This window comes from Garra rufa, chromosome 21 (assembly GCF_049309525.1).
Source record: "Garra rufa chromosome 21, GarRuf1.0, whole genome shotgun sequence".
NCBI lineage: Eukaryota > Metazoa > Chordata > Actinopteri > Cypriniformes > Cyprinidae > Garra > Garra rufa.
Genome location: NC_133381.1, coordinates 22,129,812 through 22,147,878, shown reverse-complemented (window position 1 = coordinate 22,147,878; position 18,067 = coordinate 22,129,812). Strand labels below are relative to the sequence as shown.

General features: G+C 35.5%; 1 protein-coding gene across 1 annotated transcript in view; it reads left to right on the top strand.

Moving 5' to 3' along the window:
* The first annotated feature begins 7,309 nt into the window (after positions 1–7,309).
* Positions 7,310–18,067, top strand: part of prkd1 (protein kinase D1) — a 68,413-nt gene continuing 57,655 nt past the window's right edge. Inside the window, exon 1 of the mRNA XM_073827145.1 lies at positions 7,310–7,700. Coding sequence (XP_073683246.1) covers positions 7,536–7,700 — 165 coding nt within the window. The 5' untranslated portion in view covers positions 7,310–7,535. The remainder of the gene's footprint in view (positions 7,701–18,067) is intronic.

Here is an 18,067-nt window from a genome sequence, read left to right as displayed (position 1 = left end):
GATGGAGCCCGGTGGAGCTGGTGGACCGACGGGCGACAGCGGAGACGAGGGAGCAGAGAGCCGGGGTGGAGCCGCAGGGTCGGAGGGCCGAGGCGGAGTCCAGGACTCTGAGGCTGGAGGCGATGGTGAGGGATCCTCCAGCCATGACACTGATGGAGATTGGCAGACCCGCGGCGAACCCACCGCACAGATGGTGGGCTGAGGGTGAGCAAGGGGACAGACAGCAGACTACGGGGATTCATGAAGGCTGGGCGGAACCAGCGGTGACTCTGGATGGCTGAGCGGAACCAGCGGAGATTCAGGCTTAGGCAGAAGAGGGAGGGTGGGAGGGAAATCCAGGCAGATGGGTATTTCCGTGAAACAGTCAATTAAGTCCCCAGAGTGCTCTTGCTCACCCCCAGTGGTGGTGCAGTGGACGGGGCTCTCTACAGCCCTCTCTTGCTCCACGGCGCTCTGCACGACGCGTTGAGGCTAGCGTCATAGAATGTACAGAGCGCGTCGTCCGGGTAGCTGGTGGTGTTTGCTACAAGCTGGAACATGAATGTGTAACCCTCGAGCGGTAAATCCCCCTGCTTCAGCCAGAGGAGGATGAATTCAGGACGGAGGAAGGAATCCATGGAGGAAAACACTACGGAAACAAAAAGACTGAAAAACTGAATGATAAACAAAACGGGGTGGAATACGCAAAAAAAAAACTGTTTCGGTCGGTCTTTCTGTCACGATGCAGGCAGGAACACACGAACAACGACGTAAATAAAAGACGTATATTTAATAAATCCAACGGAATACAGGCAGACACAGGAACACCAGGGGAAAACATCCATATAACATTAAAGACCGACAAGAGTACTGGGAAAACACACACCTTAAATAGACAGACTAATACAAACACAGGTGCAGACAATAAGGGAGAAACCAAAAACACTCAGAACTGCGGGGGAAAATGGGAAAAACCAACAAGAAAGTCCGGGGGTGTGACAAATCAACAGCATGAAACAAATACAAAATAAAAGACATGAAAACATGAACATGAACCAAAACAAAACCAAATCCCAAACCCCACGTTACGTTACAATAGAATTCCGGACCCACACAGTGAAAAACAAAAAAACACAATTTGTTGAGTAAACTTAAAATAATTTGTTACCCTGTTGCCTTAAAATTTTAAGTTGAATCTATTTAAATATCTAAGTTGTCACTTAGTACAACTTAACATTTTAAGTTGACTAAACTTTTTTGAGTTGACTGAACTTATAATTATAAGGCAGCCAGATAACAAATTATTTTAAGCTGATTTAACAAATTGTTTTTTACAGTGCAGGCATAATTTTGTTAAATAATTGTGATTACAATATTGATAAAAATAATCGTGATTACGATTTTTGCCAGAATCGAGCAGCCCTAAAAACAGCTTTAAATTATTTTAATCTTAATTCAAGTGATGAAGGATTTAAAAAATCTGACAGTAATTAGTGCTGAGCACTACTGTAAGGTTGGTTTAAATGTTTAAAAATGATTTAACAGTTGAAAACATTCATTAGAAATTTAGAAAAGTAATCAAAAAGTAATCAAATGTAATCAGTTTCATTACTTTAAGAAAGTAATTGAAATAGTTACACTACTTATTACATTTTATTACATAATTATTACATAAGGTAACTTGTAATCTGTAACCTATTACATTTCCAAAGTAACCTTCCCTACACTGGTTGCAAAATGATAGTCTTGGCTCAGTCTAAGATCGAATTTTGTTGTATAGAAGTTGCTTAGTATATAATGCACAGTTGTTATAGCATATTTTATAATTATTTATATAGTTTAAATATATATATATATATATATATATATATAAATGTTTAAAAAAATCAGTTTTAATTTTAGTTTCATTTTTTGTAATTTTTTATGTGTATTTTATTTTTATTTTTTATTTTAATACTTAAGCTTTCTTTTATTTTATTGTAGAAACATGCACTTTCTGTAAAGTTGATTTGAGTCATTATGTATTGTGAAAGGCACTATTTATTAATTTTAGTTAATTATAATAACACCAAACTTTATTATTTTTTTATTTTAATACTTAAGCTTTCTTTTATTTTATTGTAGAAACATGCATTTTCTGTAAAGTTGATTTGAGACATTATGTATTGTGAAAGGCACTATTTATTAATTTTAGTTAATTATAATAACACCAAACTTTATTATTTTTTTTATTTTAATACTTAAGCTTTCTTTTATTTTATTGTAGAAACATGCATTTTCTGTAAAGTTGATTTGAGACATTATGTATTGTGAAAAGCACTATTTATTAATTTTAGGTAATGATAATAACACCAAACAGTATACATCACATTCACACAAACTACTCTGAATACTGCTAAAATTCCTTTTCCCAATATTCATGTAAACTAACTTAAAATATTGATATCAAAATATTGCAGTTCTCTGGAATTTAGATTTCCTCTTTTCCACTAATTGATAATATTTTCTTTCTTTCTGTAAGTGAAATATATTCACTGAAAATGAACTCTTGTTTAGAGTTGCGTGAAATGCATCTTTAACCAAACCAAAGCACAACCTCCACTGGCCCGAGATGCCACACCTGACACCAACCGTATCAGTCAAAACCTCCATGTCACAAAAAGGCTTGATGGAGCAGTCACTCCACTCTCCATAATTATAAATATAGACATTTTCCCTGTCAGTCAGATCAGCACTGAGGATGTAATGGGCGTTGAGTTAATTGCTGAGTGAGCCACAGCAAGAGAAAGAGAGAGAGAGAGAGAGAGTGAGCGGGGTACTAAACTGAAAACTGTCATTTCTGCCAAGCCCCTAATCATTTATTCTCCATTTTCGACCATGTTACTAAAACTCTTTCCCACTTATTACATAAATTGCAATTAGAAGTCATCATGACATGCTGCTGGGGGTCCTGACCTGTAATGGCTCCTAACACAGAGAAACCTTATTATCTGTCAAGAGGTGCTTTGGCATATGCCAGCGTTTTCTCGCTCTCTCTGTGTGACATGCTCCGATAATCTTTTGACTTCCTGTCTTCTGTAATTTAGACTTATTTAAGGAAGATTATTTTACAGGCTTATGAGTGGAATAATTTTAGTTCCTTTTGTCAAATGAGAAATTGCGTGTCATGAAGAGTTTACCGAGTCAAACAAGAATCGATGCGCATGGAAAGGTTAGCCACCTGGAACAGAAGCAGCATGCAAGATGTTGCCATCACCTTAACAAAATTTAGTGCCTCGCGTCGTATTTCACAGAATTGACCAAAAATTCACAAACAAACGTGCAAAGTGAAAGAAAAACATGCGGTAATGACTTATTGCAAACTGATTTACGCTAAAAATTAAATAAAATTATGTTATAATTTACCCTCATGTCATTCCAAACATGTATGATTGTCTTTGTTCTCTGGAACACAAAAGAAAATCATTTGAAAAATGTTTCTGAGTTTTTTGTAAATATAATGACAGTTAATGGGGTTCAATCAATGTTGTTTTGGATCTGAGTGACTTTCCCTATATGGACAGGTTTGAATATATGATGACAGGAAATTTCTATTTTGCTTCAACTTTCCTTTTAATTACATATAATAAATTACCTCTAAAGGTTAGTTTTCAGGCATCTAATTAATTTAAAAAAGACATGGATTATTAATTATCGCAAATGGATGTTGATGCATCCATCAGCCTGTGAAACAATACAGTTAACTTGAAAAATAAGCTGTTAACATTATATCTTAAAACAAAAAAAGGCTGCTGGCTTTTGTAGTCATTCATTTTGCTTATAAAAAACTCATTCTGACAGCCAGCCAGCAATATAGCTCCAAATAACACTTCCTGTTGTGAAAGAAACTGACTGTAACAAATGTTGCCACAATCAACACATCATTTGCTTGGGGAAATTTGTCTGCACTCTGACAAAGCAGTAAGCCTGTGTGGGTCTAATTTGACCTAAAACAAGCAGTCCTATTAGTGATCTCTCTAATTGAATCGAGTGATATTGGTGGCCTTCTGTATGGTACTACAGCAGTGATGAACACACAGTTGCTCTATGCGTGGGAGGCGAGCATCAGCTGGCCTCTCTCCTAGCAACTACAAGTCCTTGAGCCCTTCTGTTTACAAAATGCCGGCACACACGGAGGTGCATGAACACAGTTGGCCCACTCAAGCCTGGTCAGAGTTATTTGCATCCTAATGTGTAAAGTTTCAATCTAAATAAAAGGCATTTAATGAGCCACTCAACTCTGTCTAGGAAAACGCTATGCTCTTGTCAGTGTGAACATTGGGCAAAGGCTGACTCTTTAATCAGTTTAGCAAAGATTACATGCTCTACCTGCACTGTCACCTAATAGGCGAAATATATTATTTTTATGTTTTTAATGAAGTTTATGTGCTCAAAAATACTGTCAAATCAATAATATTGTGAAATATTATTACATTTTAAAACAACTGCTTTTCATTGTGATATATTTCAAAATTTAATTTATTCCTGTGATGGGAAACCTGAATTTTCAGCAGCCAGTTAGTGTCACATGATCCTTCAGAAATCATTCTGATATGCTGATTTGGTGCTCAAGAAACATTTCACATGGTTATTATCTTTGAAAACAGTTGTTTAAAAATGTTTTGCAGACACACCATGATACCATTCAAATTTATGAGGCATGTTTGTGTTTTTTAACAGAAACTATTCGTTTTATTCAGGAAATAGGCATTAAATTGGTCAAAAGCGACAGTTAAAACATTTATAATGTTACAAAATTAATGCCCCACAAAATATTAAGCAGCAAAAACTGTTTTAAACATTGATATTCATAAGAACAGTTGACGGAATATATCTGCTACACACTGTTGGTTATTGCTGTTGTTGTAGATTATTGCAAAGCCAGCCCAGTACATTAACTTGCTACAGACAATATGGTAAGTATTTAAGGTAGTATATATAATAACCCATAGCAGATCTACAGTCAAACTAAAAATTTGACTGACACCAGATGTAATTTTTGGTATTTTTTTTACTAGTGGGTGCAGGACACTATAGTTGATTTATGTAAGTGAGGATAGCAAAATAAAGTAAACTGTGACATATTATACCCAAAAATACTTCATACAGTGGACTACCAGTAAAACTGATAAAAAATCTGGGACCAAAAATTTGATTTGACCCTTTGACCTGACCATGTTTTGTTACGTACCTTTCTATTAAAGTTATTTGACATTATCAAGATTAATTTGTTCTGACACAGTTTAACTCTTGAGTTCTTGTCATATTTTATTACCATTTTCTAAACTATAGCGAATAAACTATGATAATGTGAAAAAAGTTGAAGGTGTCTGAATAAATTTTGATTTGACTCTATACAGGTGGAGCTGGGGAGGTAGAGGGTTTCACAGGAACTCTTAAAGTACACTGCGAAATGCTTTAGTAAATGCTAAACAGCCATTTAAATGTAAAGCAGCAAGCTCATTGGCTGTGTATACAACATGAACAAATCAGCTTGTGCCAAGTAGTTTAATGCTGTGCATATTTGCGTTAAGGACCCATCAGCCTGTGCCATCTAGAGTTTCATGACACAACTTGGCATTTATTAATAACTGAGCACCAATAACAATTGAGCAGCAAACCAGCATATTAGAATTATTTCCTAAGGATCATGTGATACTGAGGACCGAAGGATAATGAATGATGCTTAATTCAGTTATCACAGGAATAAATTATCTTTTTCTGTAGTGTTTCAGTAAATATCAGTTTACATTTCCAAATTTTTTTTTTTTTGTGTGTTTAGTAAGATTTTTGTTTGCAAAAGGAGTCTGAGAACAGCGAGTGCTCCACACATAGATCTGATTTCATCATCATCCAGTCTGTCTGGAATGAAACAGAACAAACTGAAACAGACTAAATCCAGAAGAACTGTGGTGACGTCTCTGTGGAGATGCTTCAAGAGATGGCCACACCAATTGCTAATAGAAGTTAATTGATACAGAAAATCTTTTTACAACATTATTTTACAGCATCCTCATTGTACAGCATTTTTACACAAGTGCGTAAAACTTTTAACAGTACTGTAGCTTTGCAGGTAGGTTTATTGTGCAAACACAAATCTCACTGGATTATTACAATTAATGGCAAAATGAATGTTTGAAATTGTCAAGTCAAGTCAAGTCACCTTTATTTATATAGCGCTTTTAACAATACAGGTTGTGTCAAAGCAACTTTACAGTATTAAATAGCGTGTCAATAATGCAAAAGGACAACAGTAAACAATCAGTTTTAGACAGTTCATCATTGAATTCAGTGATGTCATCATACAGCTCAGTTCAGTTCAAATAGTATACGATATCGCTGGAAATGAAGTGTCCCCAACTAAGCAGACCAAGAGGTGACAGCAGCAAGGAACCAAAACTCCATTGGTGACAGAAATGGAGAAAAAAAACCTTGGGAGAACTGAGCACTCGGGGGGCCAAATGTAAACTGATATTTCTGACTAACACACTAGTCTTCTAATATTTTTTGTGTTCTATACTGTATATTCTATATATTCATATTTTTTGATAACTTTTGATAAGTACTGTACATATATAATATTATTTGTGGTTGCTATGGTGTTGTTAAGATGTTCTAAGCAGTTTGGCCTGTTGCTATGTTGCTGATACCTTTTGGATGGTTGTTTTGCATAATGAAAAGAGTCCTCCCTATGAGTGTTTTATATTTTGCTCTCTAGATAGATTTTTTAATATATTTATTCATATTTACATGTATTTTTTGATAACTAAGCATAAACTTACACTCACAGGGGAACTCAAGTTGAACGTGGGCCAGTAACAACCACAGCAATCCCATAGCAGCTAAAAAATAAATAAATAAAATAATAAATATTAATAAAACCATGGCAACAGCATAACTTGTTAAAAATTGTAACAAAAAAAACTAGTACTTTAAATTACATTTGGTAACGTGCCATTAGTCATAACTGTTATGTAAAACAGAGCCGAAATATTCTAAAAGCTTCTTACACTGTCTGAAGGATGCCCCATATGGTTTTGCGGAAGTATTTTGGCGGAAACTATGGTTACCATGGCAATTTTTTGTCAGGGTATCGACTCTCTTCCACACGACCTGTAAACGAAAAATGATTTATTCTATGTTGAATAGTGTAAAGAATTAATGCACAGCACAGAAACTTTGACATTCACATCCCCGTTCGCCATTGCAGCATCATCTGAGCCTCCGTGATGAAGGAACCAGCCAGGAGGCGGTGTCTGATCAGAGCCCAACATTAAACATATCTGACGTCTATATCTCCATCATCATCATCATCGCCTCTCAATGTCCAAATAACTCTTTGCATTTCCGTGCTAGCGTTTTTGCTTGAAATTCGCGTTTTTCGCCTGTTTACCCTCTGAACGTCTTTAGGGATCTGAAGTTTGCCTCAGTTTGCGCAACCGGTGTGTGAACTCGATCAAACAGCCCGATCTGATCGCTGTCCAGACGTGATTGTGCGTTAACAACAGGGGATTCATATGAGCGTGCCTCCGGTGATCCGACCGCCGAGCCCCCTCCCGGGGTCGCAAGGCATTTCCTTCCAAATCCAGATCGGGTTGAGCCGGGAACCCGTCCTGCTGGACTCCGGCGAGTTCAGCTTGGCGCAGGTCCGAGAGATGGCATGCTCCATCGTGGACCAGAAGGTAACACTTTCCATATTCCTCATGTTTCATTCATTGACGTTCATGTAGAAATACCAGCGACGTAACCATCCTAAATAACGAAAGAAGTGACCTTCCGGAGTTTGGAAATAACTTTTACTTGTTAGACGACTCACACATTTGGTGCTTAGCTATTTTCTTTCCAAACTCACAGAATTTTACGTTAGCACGTACTTGACGGCTTAATTCATATCTTGGCTTTGTGTTTTAAGGCAGCATCTGTTTATGATAGGCTATTCAATATCTAACTACTGGATTTTGAATTTCAGTGAATTTATTCATGTTGGAATCTGTTTAGCAGAGCATACAGGCTTACAAGTAAGCTTTACACTTTCAAAAGATAAAAGAAAGATAGAAAATGATGGTTGAAATGAATTTGTCATACTGTGAGTTTACTCCATAAACTGAAGGAGCAGAAGCACACTTGGACTTGAGCATCATGAAGTGTTCTGCATTGTATTTTCCATTGACAGCGATGACGACATGGTGACGTCGGGCACTTATTGAACCAGTGAAAGGCTTGTACTAACACACAGCATCAGAGCACTGCAGGCCTGTCTCTCCCACTCAATTGCATTCTTTCAAAACTATTCAGTGGACTTTGTCCAGAGGTTTTATGCTTTGTTTGTTGATGTTTGGAATATCCTACAGTACAAGATTATTTTATACTGAGTGAACATCAAGACAAGATTTATTTTGGCTCACCTGATAAAACAGTTGTATAACATGGCCTTGAACTTCACATTTAAACCGTGTATTTAAAGAAAGAATGTGAGAACTGTTCAATATTTTGATTAAAAGGATAGAGATTACTAAACAAAAACATAATACCTGCTTTGTTGCCATGGCGCTTTTCCTTTTTTATTTATTTATTTTTAACTATGACTAAGACTGCTTTGGCAAAATGACACTATAAATGAAAATCAGAAGTGACAACAGCATAAAATTAAGCAACAGATTAAAATATTCAGAGATTTTAAAATATATCCTTAGAAATCAAAATGTTTATATTTATTTAAAACATTTATTTGTAAGACAAGAAAAGTTTAAGTTGTGTGTTCTTAAAAGTGCTGTCAAATCGATTAATCGTGATTAATCATGATTAATCACATCCAGAATAAATGTTTGTGTTCACATAATATATATGTGTGTCTGTGTGTGTGCTGTGTATATTTATATGTATATATAAATACACACATATACATGTATATATTTAATAAATATTGGTTACACTTTATTTTAAGGTGTCCTTGTTACAGTGTAATTATGCATTTAATTACTGAGTAATATTAATTAACTACATATAACTGCTATATCTTAGGATTAGGGTTTTGATTAGGGTTTCTTGCATGTAATTATGCAAGTACATGTAATATATCTAACAAGGACACCGTAAAATAAAGTGTTACTGAAATATACACATATATATGTATTCATATTATATGATTTATACTATATACAAATCTAAATATATATATTACATATATTTCTTAAATATATATATATGTACATGTGTGTATTTATATACCTGTATACATATACACAAATCACACACATATATTAAACTTTTGTTTTGGATGCGATTATTGCGATTAATCGTGATTAATCAATTTTATTTTATAATTTTCTATTATTTTGGCAGAATCTACCAGTTGTGATCTACTGAAGCAAACTGAACTGGAATATAGCAAACAAGTCATATTGACTTTTTGTACTTTTTAAAGCTTTAAAATCGCTGGTTACTGTCTACTTTTGTTGTATGGAAATGAGTATTCTGATAAATCATTTTAACGCGTTTCATTTTGATAAATATGTGACCTTGGACAACAAAACCAGTCATAAGGGTCAATTTTTTGTAACTAAGAGTTACACATTATCTGAAATATGATGTATTGGTGTGTGGTTTGTTAGGATATGACAATATTTGGGCAAGATACAACTATTTAAAAAATCTGGAATCTGAGGGTAATCAAAATATTGAGATAACTGCCTTTAAAATTGTCCAAATGAAGTATTTAGCAATGCATATAACTAATCAAAAACTAAGTTTTGATATATTTATGATAGAAAAATGTACAAAATATCTTTATGGAACTTCATCTTTACTTAATATCCTAATGATTATTGGCATAAAAGAAAAATGTATAATTTTGAAACATACAAAGTATTGTTGGCTATTGCTACAAATATACCCAACCCTTGCTACTTACGACTAATTTTGTGGACCAGGGTCACATATGGTTAATGGATATGTTTTGATATATTTATGATAGAAAAATGTACAAAATATCTTTATGGAACTTCATCTTTACTTAATATCCTAATGATTATTGGCATAAAAGAAAAATGTATAATTTTGAAACATACAAAGTATTGTTGGCTATTGCTACAAATATACCCAACCCTTGCTACTTACGACTAATTTTGTGGGCCAGGGTCACATATGGTTAATGGATACGTTTGAACTTTTTTGTGTAACTTGACATAAAAGTGAAAGCCACATCTGACGATCTTTATGCAGTAAAAGAGCATGTGAACTCACAAGTACTTGTTATAATCAGGTCTTCTGTATAGATTCATATTCTCAGAAATCTCATAACACAGTGATAACACAGCAGTCAGATTGTCACCACCTCTTAAAAGGCGCATACGATGACATCTGCACAGTTATTAATATCTTTTAGCAAAATGCGTATTCTGTTTTGTAAGCACCTGTGCTGTGACACATCACCAGAATGATACTAACTCCATAAATATTACTTATTGTGCGCGTCTTACAAAGTTTGTGACGAGACGCGAGGTGTTGACAACAACATCATTTCCCACCATTATCAAGCATTGTTTTCTTCCCAAAATCTCCCCTAAGGCTTCCTAGTTTATTCTGCGACACAAAGTGCAGAGGTTGCAGTCTGTAGTGTTTGAAGACGTACAGGTGTTAAAATACAGAGCAGTATTTTGATAAGCATAACAACAACAACAAGCATCATGTGACACCTAACAAGAAACACCTTTTTTTTAGGCCTGACGTTGTCAGTATGTGTTTTGGAAAATAGAAGTACATGTTTAAATATATTTAGAAGAAAAAAATGCGAATGAGAACAACAGATCTGCAACCTGAGCTCCTTCAACGCCTTGTATACACGTTCTCAGATGGGGAGGCTCTCTTGAGCATAAGCACTCAGAGCATTTAACACTTTAAATAGTTCGATGTGAGATGTTGAATAAGCGTGTATGAGGTGAAGGTGACATTGTTGTGCAGACAGTCTCAAACAATTCTGTGCTTATATTGTTTAGTTGTACTGTGTGTGTTGGAATGTGTTCGCAGGATGGAGGGAGCAAGTTTAGTTTCGTAAATCTACCTGCAGTATACTGTGTACGGATGTTCATACAGAAATGTAATCAGGCAACCCAGAGCTGTCACTGTGAGTCACACTTCATTTCCTTCTCTTTTCTTTTATTGTTACATATAGGGTAAGTCTGATGTGTGACAACATATGTGTGACAACAGATGAATGTAATCCTAACAATAGAACTGTTCAGTTCGTATGTTTAATTCCTTGTCTTACTACAAGCAGACTTCGTCTTTAAGGAATAGTGACAATAAAAACTCTGTCATCATTTACTCATCCTCATGTTGTTCCAAACCTGCATGACTTTCTCTCTCTTCCATGGAACACAAACGGAAACATTTTAAATATTTATTCAAGGGTCTTTTCCATGCAATTACAACGGATGAGGATTGGAGCTTTCAAATGTCATAAAATGACATCAAATGTCTAAACTATTATGAAAGTAGTCAATGCAACTTGTGTGCTATATTCCTTAGTTTCAGATCAGTGAAAACTTGATAAACATATAGGTTAGACTTTATTCATTAAAGCGATAGTTCACCCAAAAATGAAATGCTAGGTGTGTATGACTTTCTTTTTTCAGACAAATACAATCGGAGTTACATTAAAAAATGTCCTGGATCTTCTAAGCTTTATAATGGCAGTGAATGGTTGTTTAGATTTTGAAGCCCAAAAAACTGCATTCATCCATAATAAAAAGTGCTCCACACGGCTTAATAAAGGCGTTCTGAAGTGAATGCGTGTTCACTAAAAAGTAGCATTCCAGCAACGGACGTAGGCATAGCGTAAGCTCCGGTGAGAATATGCTAGCCTCACGAGAAACAAGCTTTGTTTACAGTAAAGGAACAAAAACGGCTCCTCTTGACTTATATCGAAATTCTCCAACATCTTCCTTTCAAACCCTTGTTTTGTACTTCTAATTTCTGATTGGTGTTTTGTCTCCTCTGCGCTTCTGTGTACTATCACTTTAAAAAGATCTGACTCAAATGATCGATTCGATTCATTCATGAGTTGGACTGGACATCACTGCTGCTCTTTTTAAAGTTATTGGCATCATTGGTTCCAAGAAGAACCTCTAACATCCATAGAACTTTTCCATTTCACGAATGGTTCATTATAGGGGAAATATGTTTCTGTTCTCTGTTCTTTAACCCAAAATGGTTCTGTGAAGTTTTAAAAATTATTTTTTTTAACCATGATTTTGAGTGTGTTTACACTTGTCATGTTTGGGTTGATTAAAACGAACTCTGGTCCGATTGCTTTGTTAGTGCAGTTCATTTCAGTAAGTGTGAACACTGCCATCCGAACCCTGGTGCGCACCAAACAAACGGACCGAGACCATTAAAAAGATGGGTCTCGGTCAGCTTTGAAAAAAAACTCTGGTGCGGTTTAATTGAAATATGAATGCGACACGGACCAAATACTTCTAAACGAACCAAAAACAGGAAGTAATGACTAGATGCAACATGATTTCATGCCAGTGTAAATGCTAAGTGGACCAGGACCAAATGTATCATTTTCCCTTTGGGTTGAGGCCAAATGAACCAAACGAACTGAACTACAGTTCTGCATAGTGACTTCTGTCAATATTAATGTTTATGGCCCTTTTTAGTAACTTTCATTATACTGAATAGGACAGGATATTTTATAAAAATTCACCTTTTGTGTGAAGAAAAAAGTCTTTGGAACGACATGAGGGAGAGTAATAATAACCGAAGCTTTCATTCAGGTGAACTGTCCCTTTAAGGACAAGATGTTCTACACATAAGCTGGCCTTGGCAATCATCTTCAGCTAGTTACAATTTCATTTGGCCTCTTTGCTTTGCTGCTTTGTTATGATACAAGTTAAGGTGTGAGCCAGAGAGCGGTTTAAGCACAGTAGAGGATAACAAATGTCTCTTGAGCTGTACGGATCAAGGACCACCTTTAGTCAAATCTCCATTAAGGTGGAGCAAGACTGCTTGACCATGAACCAACTTAAAAAGTGTGATAGAATTTCTGTCATAATAGTGTGCAAAGCTTTCCAAAAAGCTAACATGGTGATTATAAGTTTGTCAGTGCAGAGATTAAATAAATGTAAATAGATTTATAGGTAAGAGATGTGTTTATATTTTCATTTTATGAACAGCACATGAGGATGTTTGCTGTAATGAAACTTATTCACAGTGACAGCAAGATTATAAAGGTCAGATTGAGGGAAATATTTAAAAGGGATAGTTCACCCAAAAAAAGAAGATTAGACAGCTGCCCAACTACCACGTTCAAAGTCCAAAAAGGTAGTAAGAACTAGGGCTGCCCTCAGCTAAAGATTTTTCTGGTCAACTAGTAGTCGTTCATTTTAAGCTTAGTTGACTATTAGTCGCACGTAAACCATATTAATCATAATAATGAGCCTTTAATTGCCTACATAGCCTAATAAGTGCTCAAGCTCACTCAAAAAAGCTTGCAACAGCGCACCCGCAGATGTAATAATTATGAATGTTTCAGGGAAAACAGCAAGGAGACTGCATACATTTTTTAATCATTTATTGATGAACTAATGCTTTCTTTGTTTTCAGCGACACTGACTCGTCGTCTCCGCGGTAGTGATGCACCTGTATGCATGTTTCATATGGATTAATCTTAGAATATTTGTTTTCTATTTGAATTGGTTCACTTAAAAGTAGACATTTCACTCTCTATCAGATATAGCCAATATTTTCATGTCTGTAAGACAAGTATACACAGAATTTCAAAATGTCGCACTCCTGTTTGCTTTCATTATTTTACAAAAGTGCAACGATTCGTGGTTATTTTGAGTGCTTTTTGTATTACTTTTATCTGTATGACCAAAAGCAACAGTATTTTAAGAGCAAGTGACTGCACTGGTGCTTCCATCTGTAATGCAATAAGCGAGCTCCGCACAGACACTTCAATAGCACACATTTTTTCTTGGTTAACATAAGATTGAGCGGCCATGTAAAGTTGCTACTACATACATATTTCAGAAGAAAAGCCCTAGTACGAACATTGTTAAAATAGTCCATGTGACATCAGATCAGTGGTTCAACCTTAATGTTATTAAGCTACAAGAATACTTTTTGTGTGCAAAGAAAATCAAATTTTTAACGCTGTTCTTACTACCTTTCTGGACATTGAACTTGGTAGTTGCGTTGCTGTCCATGAAGGGTCAGAAAGCACTTGGATTTCATAAAAAGTATCTTGATATGTGTTGAACAAAAAAACGAATGAATTTGGAACAACATGAGGGTGAGTGATTAATGACAGAATTTTCATTTTTTTTGGTGAACTGTCCCTTTAAGCACACACTGCAGATTTGTCAGATTTGTCTGCTTTAAATGCTTATGCTCTTGAAAGAATAATGGATTCTGATTGGCTTCATCACCTGGAAAAAAATGGATTTAAAATGTGATTCCAACAATATCGTTACAGTATCGTTACAGTTGTGGTGTGGACTTCACTATTCTTCTAGTCACTGTATCTTCATCGTATTGTAATTCAGTTGATTCAAAATAGTAATCGAGTAATCAACAAATTATTCTGATGATTAATTGAGTAATCGGTTAATTATAAGTAATTTTTTGCAGTAATAAAATGAGACATAAGCGACAATAGCCTTTAAAATGACTCAAAATATATAATACCAATGAGGTTTTATTGAACAAAACTGTTAAAATACATATTATATTATAAACAACAGATCTACAATAGATGTACATTAGGCATCAGTGTTTCCCCTAGGTTTCCAGCTTTGGGGGTGGGGGGGTTTGTTACTTTTTGTTACTTGTTACTTTTTTTTCCCGTGGTACTTTAGCCTACTTTGTGTAATAACGAAAACATTCATTTCAGTGGAAAAATAAGTTCAAAACTCTCTATTTTAACATTTTGAACAATTAGGGCTCTACAATCTTTTGCTTTTTTTTTTTTTTTTTTTTTTTTAGAAATTCTTATGTGTTTTAATTTTTCTGATGATCAAATGAAAGAATAAACATTTATTTATTTTGAATCAAATGAAAAATAAACCCTTTTAATTTTTGGCAAACAAACAGAGGTTTACTGTTAAAATCAATACATGGAAAAATTATATTCAGTTTAAAACGTTTAAATAATAGTTGTAGTATTTTTTTCTACAATTAAGTGGTTAATCTTGATGTAATATTTATTTTTTATCATATATATATTGTTTTATGTAAATTATTTAAATAGGAATATATAAACACCTACATTATGCTGCACAAAAGTAATACAAGACTAATATTGTTCTGCTTCATGTTAAACCGTACTTTTATTTTGACAGGTTGCCGTTAATTTCTGTGTGTACAGTATGATATGATGCTAGTTTTCTCAAATGAAACGGTAAAAGTGACACTCACAGCAGCTTTGGAGATTGAGTTTATCTGTTCATGTGATTTGCAAATGCCATAAATTAGCGGGAGCATCTTCAGTATGCGTATAGTAAAAAAAAAGCGTCTCCGCCATTCATACATACAGAGGCAAACGGAACATGCAGGATTCGTATTAAAACGGTCTTTTTGCATTTCAGTTTTCACAGACACTAGTCCATATCGCGATTTAAATTAAGTGAGAGACAAACTTTTGATTTATTCATCCAAAAATCGACGATTCCGTGGTATTCCACGCTATAGTAAATTCGGTTTTTATGAATGGAGTCCCGTACGTGTTTTTTGCGGAGGAGACATTGTAAACGCGCGACCATGTAGAGATAGAAATGACATGCAGTCGTGTAAATAAGATAAATAACATAAGGCTATTTAGTTTGATTAATAAAAGAACAATGTATAGACCTGTTCTATAGGAAAGATAACCTTAAATGACTTCTATTGTGATCTGGCGCTATATCAAAAATAAAATGAACTTGACGTTCGAGGGGGGCGGGGGGTTAATGGTAGGGGAAACACTGCGCATTATAACAAATGACTGCAGTGGGCTCCAACGGCCTGATGATTGTTTTTACACTTTACTGCGGGATCTAATCTTTGTTTAATATTGACGAAACAACATGTAATTTAAATGTCCACTTAATCTTTAATATCTGGCCATTTCTTCACAACAGAATTGCTACAGCCAGAGCGAGGGTTTAAACTTTTATTTTAAAAATTGCGATGAACAGTTAGCATATTGAGAAAGATACTGATGTATCATCCTGTGTTTACATAGTTTTATAAAACATTTACCTCACAAGTCTGATAAAATGATCCCAGATGATAAACCAAAACTCACAATATGCAGAGATGAAGTTTCAGATGCTCCACACATGTAAATGACAACAGTTTCATGGGTTCTTGTCCGTGGAATGCGCCATTTTTTGTATTTTGTATATTATAATCGAGTACTCGAATTGAATCAAGGAATCATGACAGTGATTTGTCTTTGAGTGTTGTCTTTGAGTGATTCAAGGCTGATATTTCTAAAAGCGATTTTTTCTAAATAAACTATATATGAAATAAATCAACAGAATCACTCTATACTGTTACCATAGGAAGCAAAACAAAACTAGCAACAAAGGGCAGCATTATGACCTACGGTGAAAGAAATGAAAACTCTCTTTACCATCTCCTCTTCTTTCTCACATTGACAAAAGTCCTTAGTGCTATCAAGGGGCTGCCTAATAGACTGTGAATCCATTAGTGCTCTGGATTATCAGGCTTAATTAAAGTGATAGCGCCTTTGTTTGAAGTTTGCACCTTTTTGCATTACCGCTCCTCAAAGTGTTCTTATTAATCAGCGGGGCTGCCGCACTCTTCATGCTAAGCGCTAACCGATCCATTGCTCAGTCCATAGCATAGACGTGGCTGGCAGATGAGCATAGCTGATGACGGCTGTGCGGAACAGCTATTTGTGTTTGACGAGTGATTTCATGTCAGCCTAATGCATCCATCATGGGTCTAAAACAAGTAAAAAAAGATCCCTGTTGTCGTGGAGCTAGGTTTTATTGACGCACATGGACACACATCTCTGAAAGTGAGCATAAAAGATCAGTGTGTTTTGCTATTCACGGTGTTGCAACGAAATAGGCTGTAGATTTTAACGCAATTATACATTTACATAGCCTAAGACATTATATCTGAATTATCGATATTAGCTTATATGGTCATCTTCCCAGCACTGGTCTTTCTATGTGAGTCTTTCTAGTTGCTTGGCAACTGATTATGATTGCCTGTGAAGTACTTATCTGAGTGCCATTATGATGACGAGAGCCATGTGTGGTGGGGTCACGCACTCACAGACTCACACACACACACACACACACACACACACACACCCACACTGGGGTAAGAGATGAGAGCAGCACATAGCCCATTGTTGAGCAGCTGTTCTGGAGAGTATTCAAAGAGCTTTCATTACCATGAGATACATGACGGTGTGCATGCGTGTACGTGTGCGTGTATGTCTGTTTTTGAGGACCGTGGCTTCATAGCATCCCATTCATCTTGATTTTTCAACAATGTGTAGCGACGCCGCAAAGCACCTTTTGGTCTTTCAGCCAATCATGTGGCTGAATGGATTCTTGTTGTTGTATATAATGCTGTGGCTCTGGCAAAATAGTCTTGAAATGTGTTTCATAGGTAAGGTGCACCCATGGAGCTTTGCTTTATCATTTAATAGCATTATTGAGATATGGACTTGTGGAAATACGATGGAGAGTTAACAAAGAAACTTGTTAATTGCTTTCAGTAATGAAGTAAACACTGCATATTGCAGTAATTGAAATGACTAAAAATATGTAGTGTTTGTCTCAGTGTCAATGCAGTTTACTGAGAGGTTACATCATTTTCATGGGTGTTCAAGCAGGGTTTGGAAAACACAATTATCTCTTCAGGAGAACCAAGCACAAACACAGACATGTAGTGTGTTTTCTTTCTTTTTTTTTTTTTAGTCTGTACATCCAGTTACTTAAAAAAGCCCTATAACAAGGTTCACTACGAGTTGAACCTTAAAGTACCACCATGAACTTTACAGATCAAGTGTCTGATTTAT